Source organism: Oncorhynchus kisutch, linkage group LG27 (genome assembly GCF_002021735.2).
Source record: "Oncorhynchus kisutch isolate 150728-3 linkage group LG27, Okis_V2, whole genome shotgun sequence".
In the NCBI taxonomy this organism is placed as follows: Eukaryota; Metazoa; Chordata; class Actinopteri; order Salmoniformes; family Salmonidae; genus Oncorhynchus; species Oncorhynchus kisutch.
This window is the reverse complement of record NC_034200.2, coordinates 29,150,102-29,169,731: the sequence shown is the minus strand read 5'-3', so window position 1 is coordinate 29,169,731 and position 19,630 is coordinate 29,150,102. Positions and strand designations below refer to the sequence as shown.

Genomic DNA, 19,630 nt, shown 5'->3' with positions numbered 1-19,630 from the left:
TGAAATGTGCTGTTGAAATTATCCCTTCGGCCTTAAAATGTGGTTTGGGTGGGAGGTGGTGTTGGCAGCAGTAGCCATTTCATGCTGCACCTTGTCCTACCATGCTGTCATAACAAGCTGAAACGCGCCCGAGATAGTCTACACTGTACATGGGTAAAAAGCCCAATGCGATATTCCTGTGCGTGTTATAACTTTGAGGTAAGTTCATCGACAAAAGCACCAGACCGTTCTTTGTGTCCTCGCTGCTCTGTTGCCATTTTGTTGATTTGTTACGTTTGGTCTGGTATGATATGAATTTGTGGATATCCATCCATTTCGTATGATATGTTACGATTTCCAATTTGTTGTGGCTAACATTAGCTAGATGCCTGGGTCATTCCTATCGCCCGGTGCCCCCAGGAAATATCACCTTATTTAGTGTAAAATGTGGATGCCAAAAGGCTTTAAATATCAAGTTAGGTGTCCTTTACTATAAAAACGCAAGTATATGGATGTCGAAGTGAATTTTATGCATTTTGTTTTGTCTGTTTCGGCGTTTTTACCATTTCCCCGGCTGCTATTCATCAATTTATGAAAAAATATTAGCTATTAAATGTACTGAACAAAAATGGAAACGCAACATGCAAAGTGTTGGTCGCATGTTTCATGGGCTGAAATAAAAGATCCCAGAAACTTTCCATACACACACACAAGGCGTATTACTCTAAAATGTTCTGCACAAATTTGTTTACATCCATGTTAATAAACATTTCACAGGTGCACCTTGTGCTGGGGACAATAAAAGGCCACTCTTTAATGTGCCGTTTTGATACACAACACAATACCACAGATGTCTGCAGGAATGTCCACAAGAGCTGTTGTCAGATAATTGAATGCTAGTTTCCTACCATAAGCCTCAAAGTTTTTTTAAATTTAAATCAAGTTTGTCCTCGCAACTGCAGACTACTTGTAACTACGCCAGCCCATAGCCTCCACATCTGGCTTCTTCACCTGTGGGATTGACTGAGACCAGCCACCCGGACAACTGATGAAACTGGGTTTGCACAATTTAATAATTTCTGCATAAACGGTCATGTGTGGGATGCTCTGGATCGATGTGTACGACAGCGTGTTCCAGTTCCCGGCAATATCCAGCAACTTCGCACAGCCATTGAAGAGGAGTGGAACAACATTATACAACTCTATGCGAAGGAGATGGGTTGTGCTGTATGAGACAAATGGTGGTTACACCAGATACTGACTGGTTTACTGATCCACATCCCAACCTTTTTTTGAAGGTATCTGTGACCAATAGATGCACATCCGTATTCCCAGTCACATGAAATCCATAGATTATTCTACATTGTAGAATAATAGTGAAGACATCAAAGCTATGAAATAACACATATGGAATCATGTAGTAACCAAAAACATGTTAAACAAATCAAAATATATTTTATATTTGAGATTCTTCAAAGTAGCCACCCTTTACCTTGAAAGCTTTGCACACTCTTGGAATTCTCTCAACCAGCTTAATGAGGTAGTCACCTGGAATGCATTTAAATTACAATGTAGAAAATAGTAACAATAAAGAAAAACCCTTGAATGAGTAGGTGCGTCCAAACTACTGACTAGTACATATACTTTTCCTGAAAAACTTGAGGACCAAAAGGCACCGCATGGTAGGAATGACCAGGCAAACACTAATTGTTTGGGGTTACGGTTTTTTATTTATCTAGGCAAGTCAGTTAAGAACAAATTCTTATTTACAATGACAGCCTAGGACCAGTGGGGTGACAGCCTAGGACCAGTGGGGTAACAGCCTTGTTCAGGGGTAGAATGACAGATTTTTCTTCCCCCTTGTGTGCTGCCCTTCTGGTAGCTTTATGGGCCTTGCACAGCTGGTGAGCAATCAGCCCTTGGTTACTCACCAGCTCCCAATCAGCCCCAATTAGTCCTGACCGGAGAGCCCGTCGAGACCTGGCACGTCCAGCAGATGGAGCCATCGCCTCGTGATGTACACTCCGTCTGTCACCAGGCCTTGACGAGTCTCCCCCTGGTGGCTGACCTGCTGTACGCCACACCTGATTCTGGGGTCTATTCTTCCTCGCTGTCAGTGTCCTAAAGGGGTCATTGTCCTCGCTATCAGAGAGTATGCTCGATTAGACTACTTTCACCTATAGAAAGTCCCTGTGTCTATTGCCTGTGAATGTCAGTGGATATTTTGGCAAAAACATTGACTAAGGCCATCATTTTACATTATTTTCCATCTTTCATTGAGCATGATTTTGCCCTGAAAGGTATCCAAACTGCACAACGTTGCCCTGAGGCAAAAAAAAATGGTAGCCTAACTGCACAACGTTGCACTGAGGAATCAAAAAAACCTATCAAATATGGTTCTTTAGAGGTTCCTACACAAGTACATATTGCCATGTTATCTCTAATTAAACATGCAAAATAATGAAATGTATCTGACCTTTTGCTCAGACCATGTGCTTACATTGCTCTGCGAAGGCCCCTGCCCCAATTGAAGCATCATACCAACTTCTGCACCTCATTGGATTGTTTACAGACATGTCATCACATATTTTCATGTGTAGGAATTTGAAAATAGTAATATGGGGGGATGTGAGGGCCAAAAAGTGTATTTGCTGCCTGAGGGAAAAGATGGGCAGTGGAGAGTAAAGGGAAGGGTTAGCTAACATCCTAAGACTAAGTAGTTGCAAGTAGCTAAAACGTAGTAAGGAGTTGCAACGTTTAAAATTAGCGAAATATCTAAAGTTTTCAGTTGATGAGATTCAAAAACACAACCTTTGGGTTGCTAGATGTTCGAATTGTACACAAAACCCATCCATCCTCCTTTCATTTTTTCCTTTCAAGTAAACCTATGTCTTCTGTCACCACAGCGAATGCAACATACACTACCAAAAGTATGTGGACACCTGCTCGTCGAACATCTCATTCCAAAATCATGGGCATTAATATGGAGTTGGTTCCCCCCTTTGCTGCTATAACAGCCTCCATTCTTCTGGGAAGGCTTTCCACTAGATGTTGGAAGTTGAAACATTGCTGCGGGGACTTGCTTTCATTCAGCCACAAGCGCATCAGTGAGGTCAGGCACGGATGTTGGGCCGATTAGGCCTGGCTCGCAGTTGGTGTTCCAATTCATCCCAAAGTTGTTTGATGGGGTTGAGGCCAGGGCTCTGTGCAGGCCAGTCAAGTTCTTCCTCACCAATCTCGACAAACCGTTTCTGCATGGACCTCGCTTTGTGCACAGGGGCATTCTCATGCGGAACAGGAAAGGGCCTTCCCCAAACGGTTGCCACAAATTTGGAAGCACAAAATCGTCTAGAATGACATTGTATGCTGTTTCCTTAAGATTTCTCTTCACTGGAAACAAGGGGCCTAGCCCGAACCATGAAAAACAGCCCCAGACCATTTATCTTCCTCCACCAAACTTTGCAGTTTGTACTATGTATTGGGGCTGGTAGCATTCTCCTGGCATCCTCAACCCAGATTTGTCTCCAGATGGTGAAGCGTGATTCTTCACTCCAGAGAACGACGTTTTTCCACTACTCCAGAGTCCAATAATGGCGAGCTTTACACCACTTCAGCCGACGCTTGGTATTGTGCCTTGTGATCTTAGGCTTGTGTGCGGGTGCTCGGCCATGGAGACCCATTTCATGAAGCTCCCGAAGAACAGTTGTTGTGCTGACGTTGCTTCCAGAGGCAGTTTGGAACTCAGTAGTGAGTGTTGCAACCGAGGACAGACAATTTTTGCGCACTACGCGCTTCAGCACTCGGTGGTCCCGTTTTGTGAGCTTGTGTGGCCCACCACTTTGCGGCTGAGCTGCTTTTGCACCTAGACTTTTCTACTTCACAATAACAGCACTTACAGTTGACCGGGGCAGCTCTAGCAGGGCAGAAATTTGACGGACCGACTTGTTGGCAAGGTGGCAATAATGCCACGTTGAAAGTTACGGAGCTCTTCAGTAAGGCCATTCTACTGCCATTGTTTGTCTATGGAGATTGCATTACTGTGTGCTCGATCTTATATCTGTCAGCAACGGGTCTGGCTGAAACAGCCAAATCCACTAATTTGAAGGTGGTGTCCACATACTTTTGTATTAATAGTATATCATACTAATTTGAGTGTCCCAGATTTTAGTTTACTATGTTACATCTAGCCTATGAGACCAGACTGGTACTTTGGAGTGAACTTTTCTCTGTAGGTAGCAAACTGGCACCCTGAGTGAACTTCCATTCTAGCCAAGTACCTCAAATCCACAATTATTTGAGCGCAGACCAGAATCTGTCAATTCTTAAGCCTATGTTTGTCCTCTGTTGTTTGCCTTTCTTGGATTACTGAAATCCATACATTTTAATAAAACATGAATCAAATACAACCTCCGACTGTTTCCTCATTACTGTTACTCTAAGATGGCAACTCATCGAGAATGTGCCAATTGAATCTTAACAAGGTGAAACAGTCGGTGGTTGTATTTGATTAACATTTTATTAAAAAGTAGGTACGCATCTACAGAGGACAAACATAGGTACACAGTAAGGGTTTTAGAATGGAAATGTTTTCGGTATTGACTGCATGGTGCCTCGGACTCCGTACATGGAATCATCGTAGAGGTGAGGTACTTAGCTATGCCCATTTATGCTGGTAGCTCACATAGTTTAGCTATACACTTATAGTCTTGATATGAAAATATGCTGCTTAACTTTATACGACGGTACTTTAAGCTGTAAAATGGAATGAAATAGCATTGCTATTTAGTCAGCTATGTTAGGGGAAGCTCCTATTCCAGAACAAGATTTTTGCAATCACTGTGCAATAATCTGTCACATCTCCTGTGTAGATTTGAGGTTGGGTATGTCATGGGGCAGGCAAGGACTACTGCCACAGAGTTTTCTTTGCTATTGCTCTGTATTCTTCCCAAAAAATTATTATTCTATGGCCAAATTTTGCATGGATAACATGTTGGTCACTAGGTCACTCAAATGAAATGCATTTTCATTGACCAACGTTATATTACCTTTCCTGGAGAGGAGACATAAGATCTGAGACCCTAAGATGAGCAGACCCCAGGATGAGTTTGCAGAGGAGGGGAAGGAGGTGTTCAGGAACCTTACAGAGGTAAAGAAGAGCCAGATAGTGATGCCCTGCCATGCCAACCACCGGCAGGAGCTCAGTGTGGGTCAGCTGCTCAAATGGATGGACTCTACAGCCTGTCTTTCAGGTGTGTGTGTCTGTCTGTCTGTCTGTGTCTGTGTTCTCACTCACAATGGGCCTGTGGGAATGGCCTATTGATCCAGTTTTGGATTGAACGATATCTCATACACACCCGCATCATGTTCAGTAAGGCCTTTGCATAGACAGAGATGGCATAGTTTTTCACTATGAAACATGAACACAATGTAACACTAATATTTTGTGACACTGACTCTTACACTCACTAGAACCAACACACTTCGCACACAAGGCTAAGTGTGTTGTAATGTTGAGCAGTAGCAGGCCGGGTACCTGAAGGCTGACTTTGGTTGTCAATTGAACAGTGTTTCTATCAGAGCTAAGGATAAGACCCAGATGCAGACAGTTCAAACCACAGAAGTTTATTTACAAAACCGGGGACAGGCAAATGACAGGCAGAGGTTGGTAATACAGGGCCGAGTCCGTAAGCTGCAGGCAGGCTCAGTGTCAGGTCAGGCAGAATGGTCAAAACCGGAAGAACTAGAAAACAGGGACAAAAGAGAACACGAGTACGGAAAAAACACGCTGGTGGGCTTGATGAGACAAGACGAACTGGCAACAGACAAACAGAAAACACAGGTCTTTTTTTATTTAACCTGTATTTAACCAGGTAGGCTAGTTGAGAACACCTTTATTTAACCAGGTAGGCTAGTTGAGAACACCTTTATTTAACCAGGTAAGCTAGTTGAGAACACCTTTATTTAACCAGGTAAGCTAGTTGAGAACACCTTTATTTAACCAGGTAGGCTAGTTGAGAACAGGTTCTCATTTACAACTGCGACCTGGCCAAGATAAAGCAAAGCAGTGCGACACAAACAACAACACAGAGTTACACATGGAATAAACAAGCATACAGTCAACACAATATTAAAAAAAGAAAGTCTATATACAGTGTGTGAAAATGGAGTGAGGCAGTAAGGCAATAAATAGGCCACAGTAGCGAAGTAATTACAATTTAGCACATTAACACTGGAGTGATAGATGAGCAGATGATGATGTGCAAGTAGTGATACTGGTGTGCAAAAGAGCAGAAAAGTAAATAAAAACAATATGGGGATGCGGTAGGTAGATTGGGTTGGCTATTTACATATTGACTATGTTCAGCTGCAGCGATCGGTTAGCTGCTCAGATAGCTGATGTTTAAAGTTAGTGAGGGAAATATAAGTCTCCAGCTTCAGCAATTTTTGCAATTTGTTCCAGTCACTGGCAGCAGAGAACTGGAAGGAAAGGCGGCCAAATGAGGTGTTGGCTTCGGGGATGACCAGTGAGATATACCTGCTAGAGCGCGTGCTACGGGTGGGTGTTGTTATCGTGACCAGTGAGCTGAGATAAGGCGGAGCTTTACCTAGCATAGACTTATAGATGACCTGGAGCCAGTGGGTCTGGCGGCGAATATGTAGCGAGGGCCAGCCGACTACAGCATACATGTTGCAATGGTGGGTGGTATAAGGGGCTTTGGTAACAAAACGGATGGCACTGTGATAGACTGCATCCAGTTTGCTGAGTAGAGTATTGGAAGCTATTTTCTAGATGACATTGCAGAAGTCAAGGATCGGTAGGATAGTCGTGAGTGAAGGAGGCTTTGTTGCGAAATAGAAAAGCGATTCTAGATTTGATTTTGGATTGGAGATGTTTGATATGAGTCTGGAAGGAGGGTTTACAGTCTAGCCAGACATCTAGGTATTTGTAGTTGTCTACATATTCTAGGTCAGAACCGTCCAGAGTAGTGATGCTAGTCGGGCGGGCAGGTGCGGGCAGCGAAAGGTTTAAGAGCAGTTGGAGGCCACGGAAGGAGTGTTGTATGGCATTGAAGCTCGTTTGGAGGTTAGTTAACACAGTGTCCAAAGAAGGGCCAGATGTATACACAATGGTGTCGTCTGCGTAGAGGTGGATCAGGGAATCACCCGCAGTAAGAGCCACATCGTTGATATATACAGAGAAAAGTTGGCCCGAGAATTGAACCCTGTGTTACCCCCATAGAGACTGCCAGAGGTCCGGACAACAGGCCCTCCGATTTGAAAGTAGTTGGTGTATAAATGCACAGGGGATAATGGGGAAAATGGGTGACACCTGGAGGGGGGTGGAGGCAAGCACAAGAAAGGTGAAACAGACCAGGGTGTGAAAATTTCCTCCGACACATTGGTGCGGCTGGCTTCCGGGTTAAGTGGGCGGGTGTTAAGAAGCGAGGTTTGGCGGGTCATGTTTTGTTGGACTCATGGCTCAACCTTCACCTCTCCCGAGCCCGTTGGGGAGATGCAGCAATGAGACAAGATCGTAATATCATGAAATTGGGGAGAAAAGGGGGGTAAAACTATTATTTTTTCAAATAAAATAGTAACACGAGGAATCAATACACAGTGAGTAAAAAATAACAATAACGAGTAAAAATAACATGGCTATATAGAGGGAATACCAGTACCAAGTTGGTATGCAGGGGTACGAGCTAATTGAAGTAGCTATGTACATACACCCTCTAGATGACAGAAAGTGACAGGTCACTGTGTTCTTACTCACAACAGCTGAAAGGCATGCTGGGTGTCCTTGTGTCACCGCCTCGGTCGATGACATCCACTTTGAACACACTATTGGGTAAGTGTCTGTGTTGTTGATTCACCTTCCTTATTATAAGTCATCAAAGTCGTTCTGGACTTTGTTCTTTGACAAGAAGCCTTGGTCCGTGTGGTATACCCTTACACATTAGACATACAGTAAAGAACTGGAGCCACAGCTTAGATTCTGGATTTGTTATTTTTACCATGCCTAGTGTGGTTCACATAATACACTAGTGGAAATGGGTGTGTGTGTTTTTCAGGGTTGGACAGGTGGTCAACATCAAGGCCAAAGTCAACCGAGCTTTCAACACCAGCATGGAGGTCAGGCCATGTTCAAACCCTATAACACCTTAATAAAACCTAGAGTTTTATCCTAACGGATGGATTTCCGGCTGGACAAATAGTTGAATTCCTGTGATTTTTATCCTTTGTGATGCTTTGTGTGTGTCTCAAGGTTGGCATCGTGGTGAACTGTGAGGACCTGTTCAGCGATAGCCACTGGAGGGTGTGTCAGGCATTTGCCACGTTTGTCACCCAGCGCACTACGGGAGGGAAGGTGAGATTTGATTGGGGACATAGTGTGTGGAAGAACGTTGATGAAAGGATACAGATGGTGTGATGGTGTGTAAGAGTTGATGTTGAGTAATGTTGAGTTGACTGTGTGCGTATGCTCTCAGGTACTATAATAACCTGGTGTGTGTGTGTGTGCGCGTGCATTTGTGTGCGTGCATTTGTTTGTGTGCGTGCGTGCATTTGTGTGTGTGTTTGTGTGTGCGCGTGTGTCCACTCCACAGGTGCAGCTGCGTCCGTTGGTCCCCCGTACTCAGGCGGAGCAGGTGGAGCACAGCCTAGCAGCTGAGAGGAGGAGGATGAGGCTGGTCCACGCTGACATCATGAAGGACCTGCTCACCAACAGGGCCTTTCAACAAGGTCAGTCGCCGTGGCAATGACCTCTGCAAGAGAACTATTATCACTATTGGACCTGTAATGGTGTATGACACTTTATGCCACAGTGAATTCGGAAAGTAATCAGACCCTTTGACTTTTTCCACAATTTGTTAGGTTACAGCCTTGTTCTGAAGATGACACAATGAATGTATTTTTATCTACATACAATACCCCATAATGACAAAGCGAAAACAGGTTTTTAGAATTTTTTGCAATTTTATAAAACAAAAAAGCGGTCTTAGACACTATATATCAGTGTTAGAGGTGTCACTACAGACCCTAATTCGATTCCAGACTGTATCACAACCGGCCGTGATTGGGAGTCCCATAGAGCGGCATACAATTGGCCCAGCGTCGTCCAGGTTAGGGTTGGCCGGGGTAGGCCGTCATTGTAAATAAGAATATGTTCTTAACTGACTTGCCTAGTTAAATAAAGATAAAATGTACATAAGTATTCAGACCCTTTGCTATAAGACTCGAAATGGAGCTCAGGTGCATCCTGTTTCCATTGATCATCCTTGAGATGTTTCTACAACTTGATTGGAGTCGACCTGTGGTAAATTAAATTGATTGGACATGATTTGGAAAGGCACACACCTGTCAATATAAGGTCCCACAGTTGACAGTGCATGTCAGAGCAAAAAACAAGCAATGAGGTTGAAGGAATTGTCCGTAGAGCTCCGAGATTGTGTCGAGGCACAGATCTGTGGAAGGGTACCAAAACATTTCTGCAGCATTGAAGGTCCCCAAGAACACAGTGGCCTCCATCATTCTTAAATGGAAGAAGTTTGGAACCACCAATACAAACTGAGCAATCGGGGGAGAAGGACCATGGTCAAGGAGGTGACCAAGAATCCAATAGTCACTCTGACAGAGTTCCAAAGTTCCTCTGAGGAGATAGTTGAACCTTCCAGAAGGACAACCTTCCAGAAGGACAACCATCTCTGCACCACACCAGCAATCAGGTCTTTATGGTAGAGTGGCCAGACGGAAGACACTCCTCAGTAAACAGCGCATGACCGCCTGCTTGGAGTTTGCTAAAAGGCACCTAAAGCCTCTTAGACCATGAAAAACAAGATTCTCTGGTCTGATGAAACCAAGATTGAACTCTTTGGCCTAAATGCCAAGTGTCACATCTCGAGGAAACCTGGCACCATCCCTACAGTGAAGCATGGTGGTGGCAGAATCATGCTGGGGGGGATGTTTTTCAGCGGCAGGGACTGGGAGACTAGTCAGGATTAAGACAAAGATGAACAGAGCAAGTACAGAGAGATCCTTGATGAAAACCTGCTCCAGAGCGCTCAGGACCTCAGACTGGGTCAAGGTTCACCTTCCAACAGGACAATGACCCTAAGCACACAGCCAAGACAATGTAGAAGTGGCTTCGGGACAAGTTTCTGAATGTCCTTGAGTGGCCCAGCTAGAGCCTGGACTTGAATCCAATCGAACATCTCTGGAGAGACCTGAAAATATCTGTGCAGCGACATTCTCCAACCTGACAAAGCTTGAGAGGTTCTGCAAATACAGGTGTGCCAAGCTTGTAGCATCATACCCAAGAAGACTTGAGGCTGTAATCACTGCCAAAGGTACTTCAACAAAGTACTGAGTAAAGGGTCTTATGTAAGTCTGATATTTCAGTTATCCATTTTTTATACATTTGCAAACATTTCTAAAAACCTACACACAATACCCCATAATGACAAAGCAAAACAGATTGATGAGAGGGAAAACACAGTTTAGAATAAGGCTGTAACGTAACAAAATGTGGAAAAAGTCAAGGGGTCTGAATACTTTCCAAATGCACTGTAAGTAATGTTGAGTTTGTGTGCTGACAGGTGCTGTAATAACGTGTGTTTATGTGTGTGTTAGTGGAGGTCCAAGAGGCTGAGAAGGCAGTGCCAGCAGAGAGGACGCAGGTAGAGAGTGTAGAGTTGGTTCTCCCTCCTCATGCCAACCACCAGGTCAACACGTTCGGAGGACAGATCATGGCCTGGATGGAGAACGTGGCTACTATCGCTGCTAGGTACCCCCCACACACACACACACTGCTGAACAATAAATCAAATGGCCACCCGGACTACCGGGCCACCCCAAACGAACTATTTACATTGACCCCAAATCCCCCCGCCCCCCTCTGTTTTTACACTGCTGCTACTCCGTTTATTATCTATGCTTAGTCACTTTACAAATGACCTTGACTAACCTGTACCCCCGCATATTGACTCTGTACCAGTACCCACTGTATATAGCCTTGTTATTGTTATGTCATTTTCTTGTTACTTCTTTAACTTTTGTTTATTTAGTAAATATTTTCTGAACTCTTCCTGAACTGCACTGTTGGTTAAAGCTTGTAAGTAAGCATTTCACGGTAAGGTCTACACTTGTTGTATTCGGCGCATGTGACAAATAAAATTTGATTTGACACACACACTGTTAAACAAGAACAGAAAACACCACACAAGCAGAGTGTGATAAGAATGTAATTACACTGTATTGTAACATCTTCGTCTTCATCCTTCTCCTCATCTTCCTCCTCCTTCTCTCATTCCTCTGCTCCCTCTTCTCACTCCTCCTCTTCGTCCCCCTCCCTCCTCCACCTCTTCCTCCTCCTCTCCAGTCGTCTGTGTAACGCCCACCCCACCCTGCGGAGCATTGACATGTTCCATTTCAGGGGTCCCTCACAAGTGGGTGACCGGCTGGTCCTCAAAGCCATCGTAAACAACGCATTCAAGAACAGGTGAGCTTTAAATCATATACTTTATAAAGCAAGGCTATAAATTGGTTTGACTGTGACAGTTTTCTGTATTTGAGTCTTTCAAATCAATGGTGATAAGGATCGGGAGAACTTGTGCTCACATTATTGATTGATTTATTGAGTAATTGTTTGATTAATCTTGGATAATTCAAATTTCAGTCATTAACTTACATTGGAATGTTGAGTTGACCTGAGATGGTCATGTGTCCCTGTGATGTCGCAGCATGGAGGTGGGCGTGTGTGCAGAGGCCTATCAGGGGGAGGAGCCTCTGAGGCACATCAACAGCGCCTTCATGATCTTTGAGGTCTGCGACAGGGATGGCAAGCCCTGCACGTTGCCAAAAATACAACCTGAACCCCTGGTCAGAGTCAACCAGTTCTCATTCAAATTTGAGTGAAATTAGATTTAAAAAATTATATACATTCCTATTTTGATTTTTATTAGCAGTTAATGAACAGTAACTACCTAAGGAGCCTATTTCACAGTATGGTCCTCCTGTCTTATTTAACCTCTTTCACTGACAGGAGGGAAGGAGACGGTATCAGGAGGCCATCGCTAGAAAGAAAATACGACTTGACAGGTGAAGAGAAGGATACTTCCTCTGAGTAACTTTAATTGTGACTGCAATGTAGCCTGCAAAGTGTGTGGTGCACACGATAGAATATTGTAACAGATTTCTGTGTGTCCATTCAGGAAGTACATAATATCCTGCAAGCAGACCGAGGTGCCCTTATCTGTACCGTGGGACCTCAGCAACCAGGTAAAGGACGACGAGAGACCTTAACGTCAAACAGTACTGAATACACCCTCTGGTTCTCACTCTACATAGCAGGTGAAACAGTTTAGAATAGTACATAGGTTAGAGTTGAAATGTTGATTAAGATCCAAGATTGATCTAGAATGATTAGCACATCTTAGTCACGAGTAAGACCAAAGGTCATACATTTTATGGACTGTCCAATCATTTGGGCCTTGAAATCAATTATAAAATGTATCGCCAGGTGATAGCGTGAGTGCTAAAGTGCTATGTCATGTCTAACTCTCCCAATGAACACGTTGTGCTTACTGTGTTTGAAGCTAAACAAGTGTCAAATGGGAACAATAACTTTGAATGCATTTTGAATGGCTGCAGGTGTACCTGAGCTACAACAACGTGTCTGCTTTGAAGATGCTGGCTACCAGAAACAACTGGGTGTTAAACTCTGAGAAAAACAAGGTGAGCTGGGTTGAGACTTTTATTTAGGCCAACCACAAGGCATAATGGATAGGGAGCCACTGAGGGACACAGGCTATGGCCTCGAGGGACCAGAGTTTTTCTCGATCACAGTGCCAAACTAGGAAATACTCTGGGCTCATGTTAAATTCAGGACTAATCATGGCTTATGTAATCCCCCTCTGGCCCACAGGTGAGCCTGTACACCCTGGAGCAGAAGCAGGTGTTGAGTTTTAAGATTGAGTTTGAGGCAGACGTCCCGGCTGAGAGGGCCTTCATGGTGCTCTCTGATCTCGGCAAGAGAGTGGAGTGGGATCCAAACTACGAGTGGGTATCTTGGGAATCTGTATGCACAGACAGACAGACACACAAACACAGGACCCTCTCTTAAGTGGCGTATAAGGCCTCAAGAGTATACAGAGCAGCCTCCCGCACTGCTTAGTCTGTGTCACTGGCTTCTCCTGATTTCATGACTTTCCCTGTGTAGGAGGTGTGAGCTGATTCGTAGGGTGGACGATGATGACTTTCTGTACCGCGTGGTGACTCCCTCCATATGCCGGGGTGGGGTCAGTTGCAGCTCTTCAGCCAATCAGGGAGGGATGGTCCAGGACTTCATTCTCCTGGCCTCCAGGAGACCACCGTGTGACAGCGGGTGAGTGGGAGACTGACAGGCAGACTGACGGGCGGGCAGACCGACTGACGGGCAGGCAGGCCAGACCAGACCAGACAAGACAAATAGAGAGACAATGTGATAGAAAGAGATTTATTTTTATTTTCAAGGGACCCTTATGTTATTGCTCTGCGTTCGGTCACTCTACCCACACACCCTCCTACAGAGGGCTACAACAGAGGGGAGGTGCTGTGTGCCGGCTTCAGCATCATGGAGGTCTCCAACACTGTATCCAAGGTAAGAAAGTGTGCAACCAGTAACAAATTGTTTTCCCAATGTGTTTGTAGTCTCTTGAATTACCACTGGTAAAATGACCATGACCGATGGCAACTTTAATGATGAGGACAACTCCTATCCTGTTTGGCCCTCCTAGATCTCCTACTTCAACCAGGCGTCTCCCGAGGTCCTGCCCTACATCTCCACAGACATCGCCGGGCTCTCCTCCAGCTTCTACAGCACCTTCTGCACCTGTAGTACCTTCCTCCAGGACAACAGGGACAACCCTAACCCCAAAGACCAACCACCCTCCTCCACACTGAATAGTACACTACTGTAACCCCCTATCCTCACCACACCTGACCCCCTCACCCTCAATGAGTATTGTGCTGATGGATTTAACAGACTGCCATTAGATGATCTGATGAAGTTCAAGTCTTCTTTTATTAGACTGAATAATGTAAGGAGCCTGTTAATAAATCTGTTTGTGCTGTCTTGCCAACTCCTATGGCCACTGACAATGACCGTAAAATATATCTGGGACCAGGCTAATGAAAGAGGAGCATCTATAGCAAACATTTTTGGGGCGCTGATGGTTTTTAACAATGTTTTGCATCTCCAATTATAACATGTGAAAATGATATGAGATGTAAATTGTATTTTAAGTTTTCCAGAGAATGAATACTAACGAGATGTTTTTTTTACTGAGAAGAGCTCTGTATTTTCAGAATACAGAAAGTAACACTGCATTTGATGTCAGGTGTGTTTTATGATGTTTTTTTATGACGAGGCATTCAAATGTTTCAGCCAAGTTACACATAAGATAAGAATATCATATCTTAAACTACAGGCATTAAAGTTATTTATATATATATATATATATATAAAACAATTGAAACTACAAAGATGATTGTACAAAATTATTGCTAACAATTTTACAATAAATATATTACAATTAAATTGAATGGTTGTTTTTCATTGGTTTTTATTTACTTTAAATACAACAAAAGATTAGATGAAAATGTAGCAAACTGTCATTTAAGAGGTCTTCACATCTTAGACCAGTAGTTCTCAGTTATAAAAAACAAGCTTCTGTCTTTGCTCCCAGAGAGGTTGGCCATGATTGCCTGTGGTCCTGCCTCCTCATCAATCCCACTTTCTATCCCGGTCTCCACTGTAAGTGAGTACCTTGACTGCACCTCCCGAATCCTTCTCTGTCCCTCCACAGATCTCCCCAGTGGCTCCGCCCTCACCTGCAGGGACACAGCCTGCCACGCCTCCTTCAGTAAAACCTCCATGTCATCCACCATGGCCCTGTTATACCCCTCCCTCAGGACTTCAAGAGGCCAGCTGGGGGCCAGGGTCACATAGGGGAACACCTGGTTGACTGTGTGGAGGAACTCCCTCCCAGAGATGTAGCCCTGGGTCTGGAAGGCTCCATGGGACAGAGCCATGTTGACCCAGACGGGGCGGTACAGGAGGTCGCTGTGGTAGGCTGAGCTGAGCAGGTGGAGAGAGGGTTCCAGCTGGCTCTGGGACTGGATCCTTAAATAGATACCAAAGGGTTTTGGAGAGGCCAGAACCAGGTTCAGGGAGTCCTGGAGAAGGAACTCTGGACGGGAGCCCTCCACCACTGGGACCCCAGGCTGGGCGGAACCAGATCCTACTGGAATGATGAGCATGCCACTGGCACTGTCTGCAACAGATCATGAATCCATCAGGAGATTTGACCGCTGTATTCAATATTCAACTCTAGACAGTATGAATGTCACTGAACAAAAAACTAAAATACCTGTATAAAACCTATCATTGCAATTCTCTAAGGTTGCCATTTTGGTTACACCCGCACCCTTCATCATCATCATCATCACTCCTACCTGACAGTAGAGAAAGCAGTGAGGCTCTGTCTGTGACTGTGTTCCACTGGATGTACAAGCCATCTCTGTATTTCAGCTGGAAATAGTCAATCAGGTCTCCTCCAGGGTAGAACCTCCTCTGCCGATCTCTTTGCTCTACAATCACACAAACAACTCAGTCCTGTTTACATTAATATCAGGATGGACTGGTTGGAAATACCATTTGTTTTTTACTAGTTGTTGTTGAAAATTATTTTGAAATACATTTTCAAGACAGGAATGTAGAATGGTAATACTAATAATGAATAAGCTAATGATAATGATTCGTATGACTGTACATAAGTCATAGATGGTTCTCAAAACTCTCCTCAGGGACCCCCAGCTGATCCATGTGTTTGATCTATTCCAGAGCTAGCACAGCTAGCACAACATGTCAACTAATCCTGAGTCGGGTTAACTAGTTCAGAGCTACAACAAAATCCTGAAACGTCTGGGGGTCCCAGAGGAGAGTTTCACAGGGTTTGACTTACTGGCAGCTTCTTTAAACTGGGACAGGACAGGTTCATAGATGTCATAGTAGACTCGCTTAGGGTTGGTGTTGTCTCTGATGAACAGCAGGTCATTCACACTGGGGTTCTTTTCCTGGCTCTGCCACAGAGTCAGACTGAACCTGTACACAGGGACAGACAGCTTATCTCATTGTCCACCATTCAGACAAGTGTAACCTTCATCAGTGTGATTGGAAGATATGAATGTCACGACTAAATCAATTACTGTATAGGAGCTGTTCTAGTTACTTTGGTGACTGGCTGAGTAACCAGCTGATGTGAGGCCATCCGTTCTTGGCCATGAGCGCGTGGACGGGGAAGGTGACTGTCTGAGGGACATTTTTGATGATGGCGTACATGTCCTCCACCATGGCCTGTGTGTAGGTGACGTTTGGGAACTGGGGCAGATACAGAACTGCCCATCCAGGAGAGATGGTCACGTCTGGAAAACTCTGCTGGATCATTGCCAAGAACCTGCATGGAGACAGGAAAGTTGGGTATAATTAGTATGAGACTGATTCAAACTCTGAGATCCTGTTAGATCTCCAAGTCAGACAGTGACATGTAATAAAGCACTGGTATCTTAAATAAATTGAATAAGAAAAATCTATCTGGTCATGGTTATTGTGAAAGAAAAGGTTGAAACTAAATTGCACTTGGCAATCCATCCTGCTGGTACGAGATCTGTATTGTAAAATGAGTTTGCTGAAGCATAAAGCAAAACATACAGGTCTGAGATTTGGCTAATACGATTTGCTCTTTCCTTCCTACTCACTCAGGTCCGTCGATGACAGGCCAGAAGGCTGGGACGTTTGGCCCAGGGAGGATGTCAGCGTTCAGCCACACCGGCCGGTTGATGCCTTTAGTCTGGTTCTTCATGCTCAGGATGCCCAGAGAGGGAGTCACCGCCTGGATGCATTTGAAGTCCAGCTTTATGCCTGAAGGAGTCAGTTGTATTACAGACATTTTGTACGTAATACGAAAGTATATCAGGTTTCATGTGATTATGCATAGCTTAGATCCTTTTGGATAATTGATTGACTTTATAGATTGGTACTAAAGGACCAGAAGAAACTGTTTCACGAGGCTCTGACTCATATTTAGAGTTGAATTGATATCTGAAGTCATATTGCTAGGCTTGATACCTTTCTTTGACTGGAGCACGGCATCCAGCCACTGGTCCAGAGTGTTGTCACTGTAGACAGCAGGAGGATGAGCCATGATGGGGATGGTGGTCACGTTGACCGTAGCGTATCCCTGCACAGTCACATCAGCCTCCAAAACCATGATAGAACCTAGAGAGGGGGACAGAACAGGGTTGTGTTCACTAGCCACCAAACGGATTCAAACGGACTGAAACAGGGAGGGACTACCTGAATGTGTCCAATAAGAAACACTCTTTTTCATTTTCCATTGGGAAATGTTTTGCTACGGTGTGTCCTAAGTGAACGCTACTGCAAATCCTTTTAAAATTACTTTGCAGTGCTATGTTCATCTCTGACTTGTTGTTGGCACGGTGATACCAGGTGGCGTACAGCGCGTCTCTCTCCCTGATGTCTCCAGTTTGGACGAGGAAGTCCAGCATGTCTCCATCAGTAGGGAACGGCAGGATCGTTTCAGATGCCCTACCAGTAGGCACAGGAACAGTTATCTTCTCGTCACAGATGATTAGCTATCGTAACCTGTAGCCCTTCTCGATATGGAAACTGCAGTTATAGTGATCAAGATACAAGCAAGGCGTAACATGGGTTACAGTAGATACAAACGCCATTTCAACATTATTAAAAAAAATATTGAAAGTGTTAAGATCAACAGATTATATATTTCAATTGATTATTATGCTGATTAATTTGTATTCTGGGATCAGTAAGTAAATAACTGTTGATTGTATTTTTTTTATTTACCTCCATTTTGAGTCAGGAGAACAGAGGTGATGATGATGACCAGAAGTAGCACAAGCAGAGCAGTACAGACACACAGCATGATCAACTGTTCTTTAGTAAAGTATCGACAATATCTCCTCAGGTCTTCATTCTCTTCTTCCTCTTTCTTCTTTCCTTCTTCATACATTTTCTCTGTCTTTTCCTCCTCAATGAGATCTCAAAAGTGCAGTCAGATTCAGTGCAGACAGGCAGACAAGGACTGTTGGACTGTTGTTGAGTGAGAGAAAGTGTAGTGTTTTATAATGAGTGAACATGTGTGTGATCTACTTTCCTACACAGTCCAGCCAATGAGTGTTATCTATGGACCAGAGATCACAGTGATTTCACAGAGCAGATAAAGAGAATACAGGGCATTATCTCACCTCTCTCATCTCATTCTTATGACGCTCTACCCTTGGATTCCGAGATAACTAGCCTATTGTTTTTTCACGGGTCAAGGATGAACTTAGAAGATAAACGTGTGGTGGCCTAATGATTTATAACCAAATACATTTCTCAAACTGATGGATTAATTATTTATACACTTTTATCTGAAGATATTTATTGATAACTACAGGTGTGATATGGAGTTGATTGTCCAGCACATCGTATTCTAATGTCACATTATCAGTTAATCAGAACAACATTGTTATTGTCCAGACAACAGGGTTGTGTTTATTATGGCATGCAACAGAAAACTTTAAGATATTTTGCAACGTAAGACGAAAATGTACGTTTCTAACTGGACTAGTCAAGGTAATCCCTCTCTGTTTCAATCCATTTTCTTCCATTTGGTGCCTAATGAACATGACCCAGTGCTTCACTGCTGAATCCTGTGAAGGACAGACAGTTCCATACTGCACCAACAGCATACCCACTGGGCACACACTGGTTGAATCAACGTTGTATCCATGTAATTCAAACAAAATTACGTTGAACCAAAGTGGAATAGACGTGGAATAGACGTCTGTGCCCAGTGGGTATTTTGACCATGCTAAACCAGCCTGGTCTCATAGACTAGATGTATCATATTAAACGCAAATCTTAAATTAGAATGATATGTTACGTTTGGTATGGTTATATAACACAGAAGTTTACAGAGTTATGCCTCTATTCAATCAGATCCGCTTTAGAAAACATCCACATAGTAGAGACTAAAATAACCTTAAACTTTTTTTACATTTATTTCATAAAGCATTTGATGTCTGGATTTCACTGTTTTGAGCAGTTTTCGTCCTTTCTTACACTCACATTTTTGACATTCTGGTACGTATTATACTTTAAAAAGTCTTGATAATTGATGCAAGATGGCGCCGACAGAGATGGTCGCCTCGCTTCGCATTCTTAGGAAACTATGCAGTATATATTTTTTTTTATGTATTATTTCTTACATTGTTATCTCAGGAAATCTTAAGTATTATTACATACAGCTGGGAAGAACTATTGGATATAAGAGCAACGTCAACTTACCAACATTACAACCAGGAATACGACTTTCCCGAAGCGGATCCTCTGTTCGGACCATCACCCAGGACAATGGATCTGATCCCAGTAGGTGACCCAAAACAACAGCACCACAGAAGGGGCAGACAGAGCGGTCTTCTGGTCAGGCTCCGTAGACGGACACATTGCTCACCGCTCCTGAGTATACTACTCGCCAATGTCCAGTCTCTTGACAAAAAGGTAGATAAAATTCGAGCAAGGGTTGTC

The 19,630-nt window shown here is 43.8% G+C and overlaps 2 protein-coding genes across 7 annotated transcripts; one reads left to right on the top strand and one right to left on the bottom strand.

The window, feature by feature from the left end:
- The first annotated feature begins 86 nt into the window (after positions 1-86).
- Positions 87-14,559, top strand: LOC109871890 (acyl-coenzyme A thioesterase 11-like). Of its 4 annotated transcripts, none has more exons than XM_031806915.1 (16): positions 87-198; positions 5,036-5,228; positions 7,759-7,828; positions 8,052-8,112; positions 8,246-8,347; positions 8,586-8,721; positions 10,609-10,762; positions 11,357-11,476; positions 11,718-11,799; positions 12,020-12,075; positions 12,189-12,255; positions 12,628-12,711; positions 12,902-13,035; positions 13,196-13,360; positions 13,489-13,615; positions 13,752-14,559. In XM_031806915.1, the coding sequence occupies exons 2-16, from the start codon at positions 5,063-5,065 to the stop codon at positions 13,932-13,934; spliced, it is 1,707 nt and encodes a 568-aa protein (XP_031662775.1). In that variant the 5' UTR covers positions 87-198; positions 5,036-5,062; the 3' UTR covers positions 13,935-14,559. The 4 variants fall into 4 exon arrangements, with proteins under 4 accessions (XP_031662775.1, XP_020318499.1, XP_020318501.1 ...); XM_020462910.2 differs by having other exon boundaries at positions 11,718-11,856; XM_020462912.2 differs by having other exon boundaries at positions 11,718-11,856; positions 13,545-13,615; positions 13,752-14,554.
- fam151a (family with sequence similarity 151 member A) lies at positions 14,560-18,174 on the bottom strand. 3 transcript variants are annotated; one of them, XM_031806912.1, is made up of 8 exons: positions 17,903-18,174; positions 17,475-17,627; positions 17,144-17,293; positions 16,774-16,936; positions 16,248-16,472; positions 15,981-16,120; positions 15,472-15,606; positions 14,560-15,290 (listed from the first exon to the last, which is right to left on the bottom strand). In XM_031806912.1, the coding sequence occupies exons 1-8, from the start codon at positions 18,066-18,068 to the stop codon at positions 14,644-14,646; spliced, it is 1,779 nt and encodes a 592-aa protein (XP_031662772.1). In that variant the 5' UTR covers positions 18,069-18,174; the 3' UTR covers positions 14,560-14,643. The 3 variants fall into 3 exon arrangements, with proteins under 3 accessions (XP_031662772.1, XP_031662773.1, XP_031662774.1); XM_031806913.1 differs by having other exon boundaries at positions 17,475-17,704; positions 17,903-18,019; XM_031806914.1 differs by having other exon boundaries at positions 17,475-17,623; positions 17,903-18,017.
- Between the last annotated feature and the right edge of the window lie 1,456 nt (positions 18,175-19,630).

Bases quoted from the DNA above. Each gene is read 5' to 3' on its own strand.
- LOC109871890 (XM_020462910.2), top strand. From the start codon at position 5,063: ATGAGCAGACCCCAGGATGAGTTTGCAGAGGAGGGGAAGGAGGTGTTC. The intron at 8,722-10,608 runs GTCAGTCGCCGT...TGTGTGTGTTAG, and splicing joins CAACAGGGCCTTTCAACAAG to TGGAGGTCCAAGAGGCTGAG. The intron at 13,616-13,751 runs GTAAGAAAGTGT...TGGCCCTCCTAG, and splicing joins TCTCCAACACTGTATCCAAG to ATCTCCTACTTCAACCAGGC.
- fam151a (XM_031806912.1), bottom strand. From the start codon at position 18,068: ATGTATGAAGAAGGAAAGAAGAAAGAGGAAGAAGAGAATGAAGACCTG. The intron at 17,294-17,474 runs GTAATTTTAAAA...CCCCCTCTCTAG, and splicing joins GATGAACATAGCACTGCAAA to GTTCTATCATGGTTTTGGAG. The intron at 15,291-15,471 runs GTAGGAGTGATG...GATCTGTTGCAG, and splicing joins ACTGCTTTCTCTACTGTCAG to ACAGTGCCAGTGGCATGCTC.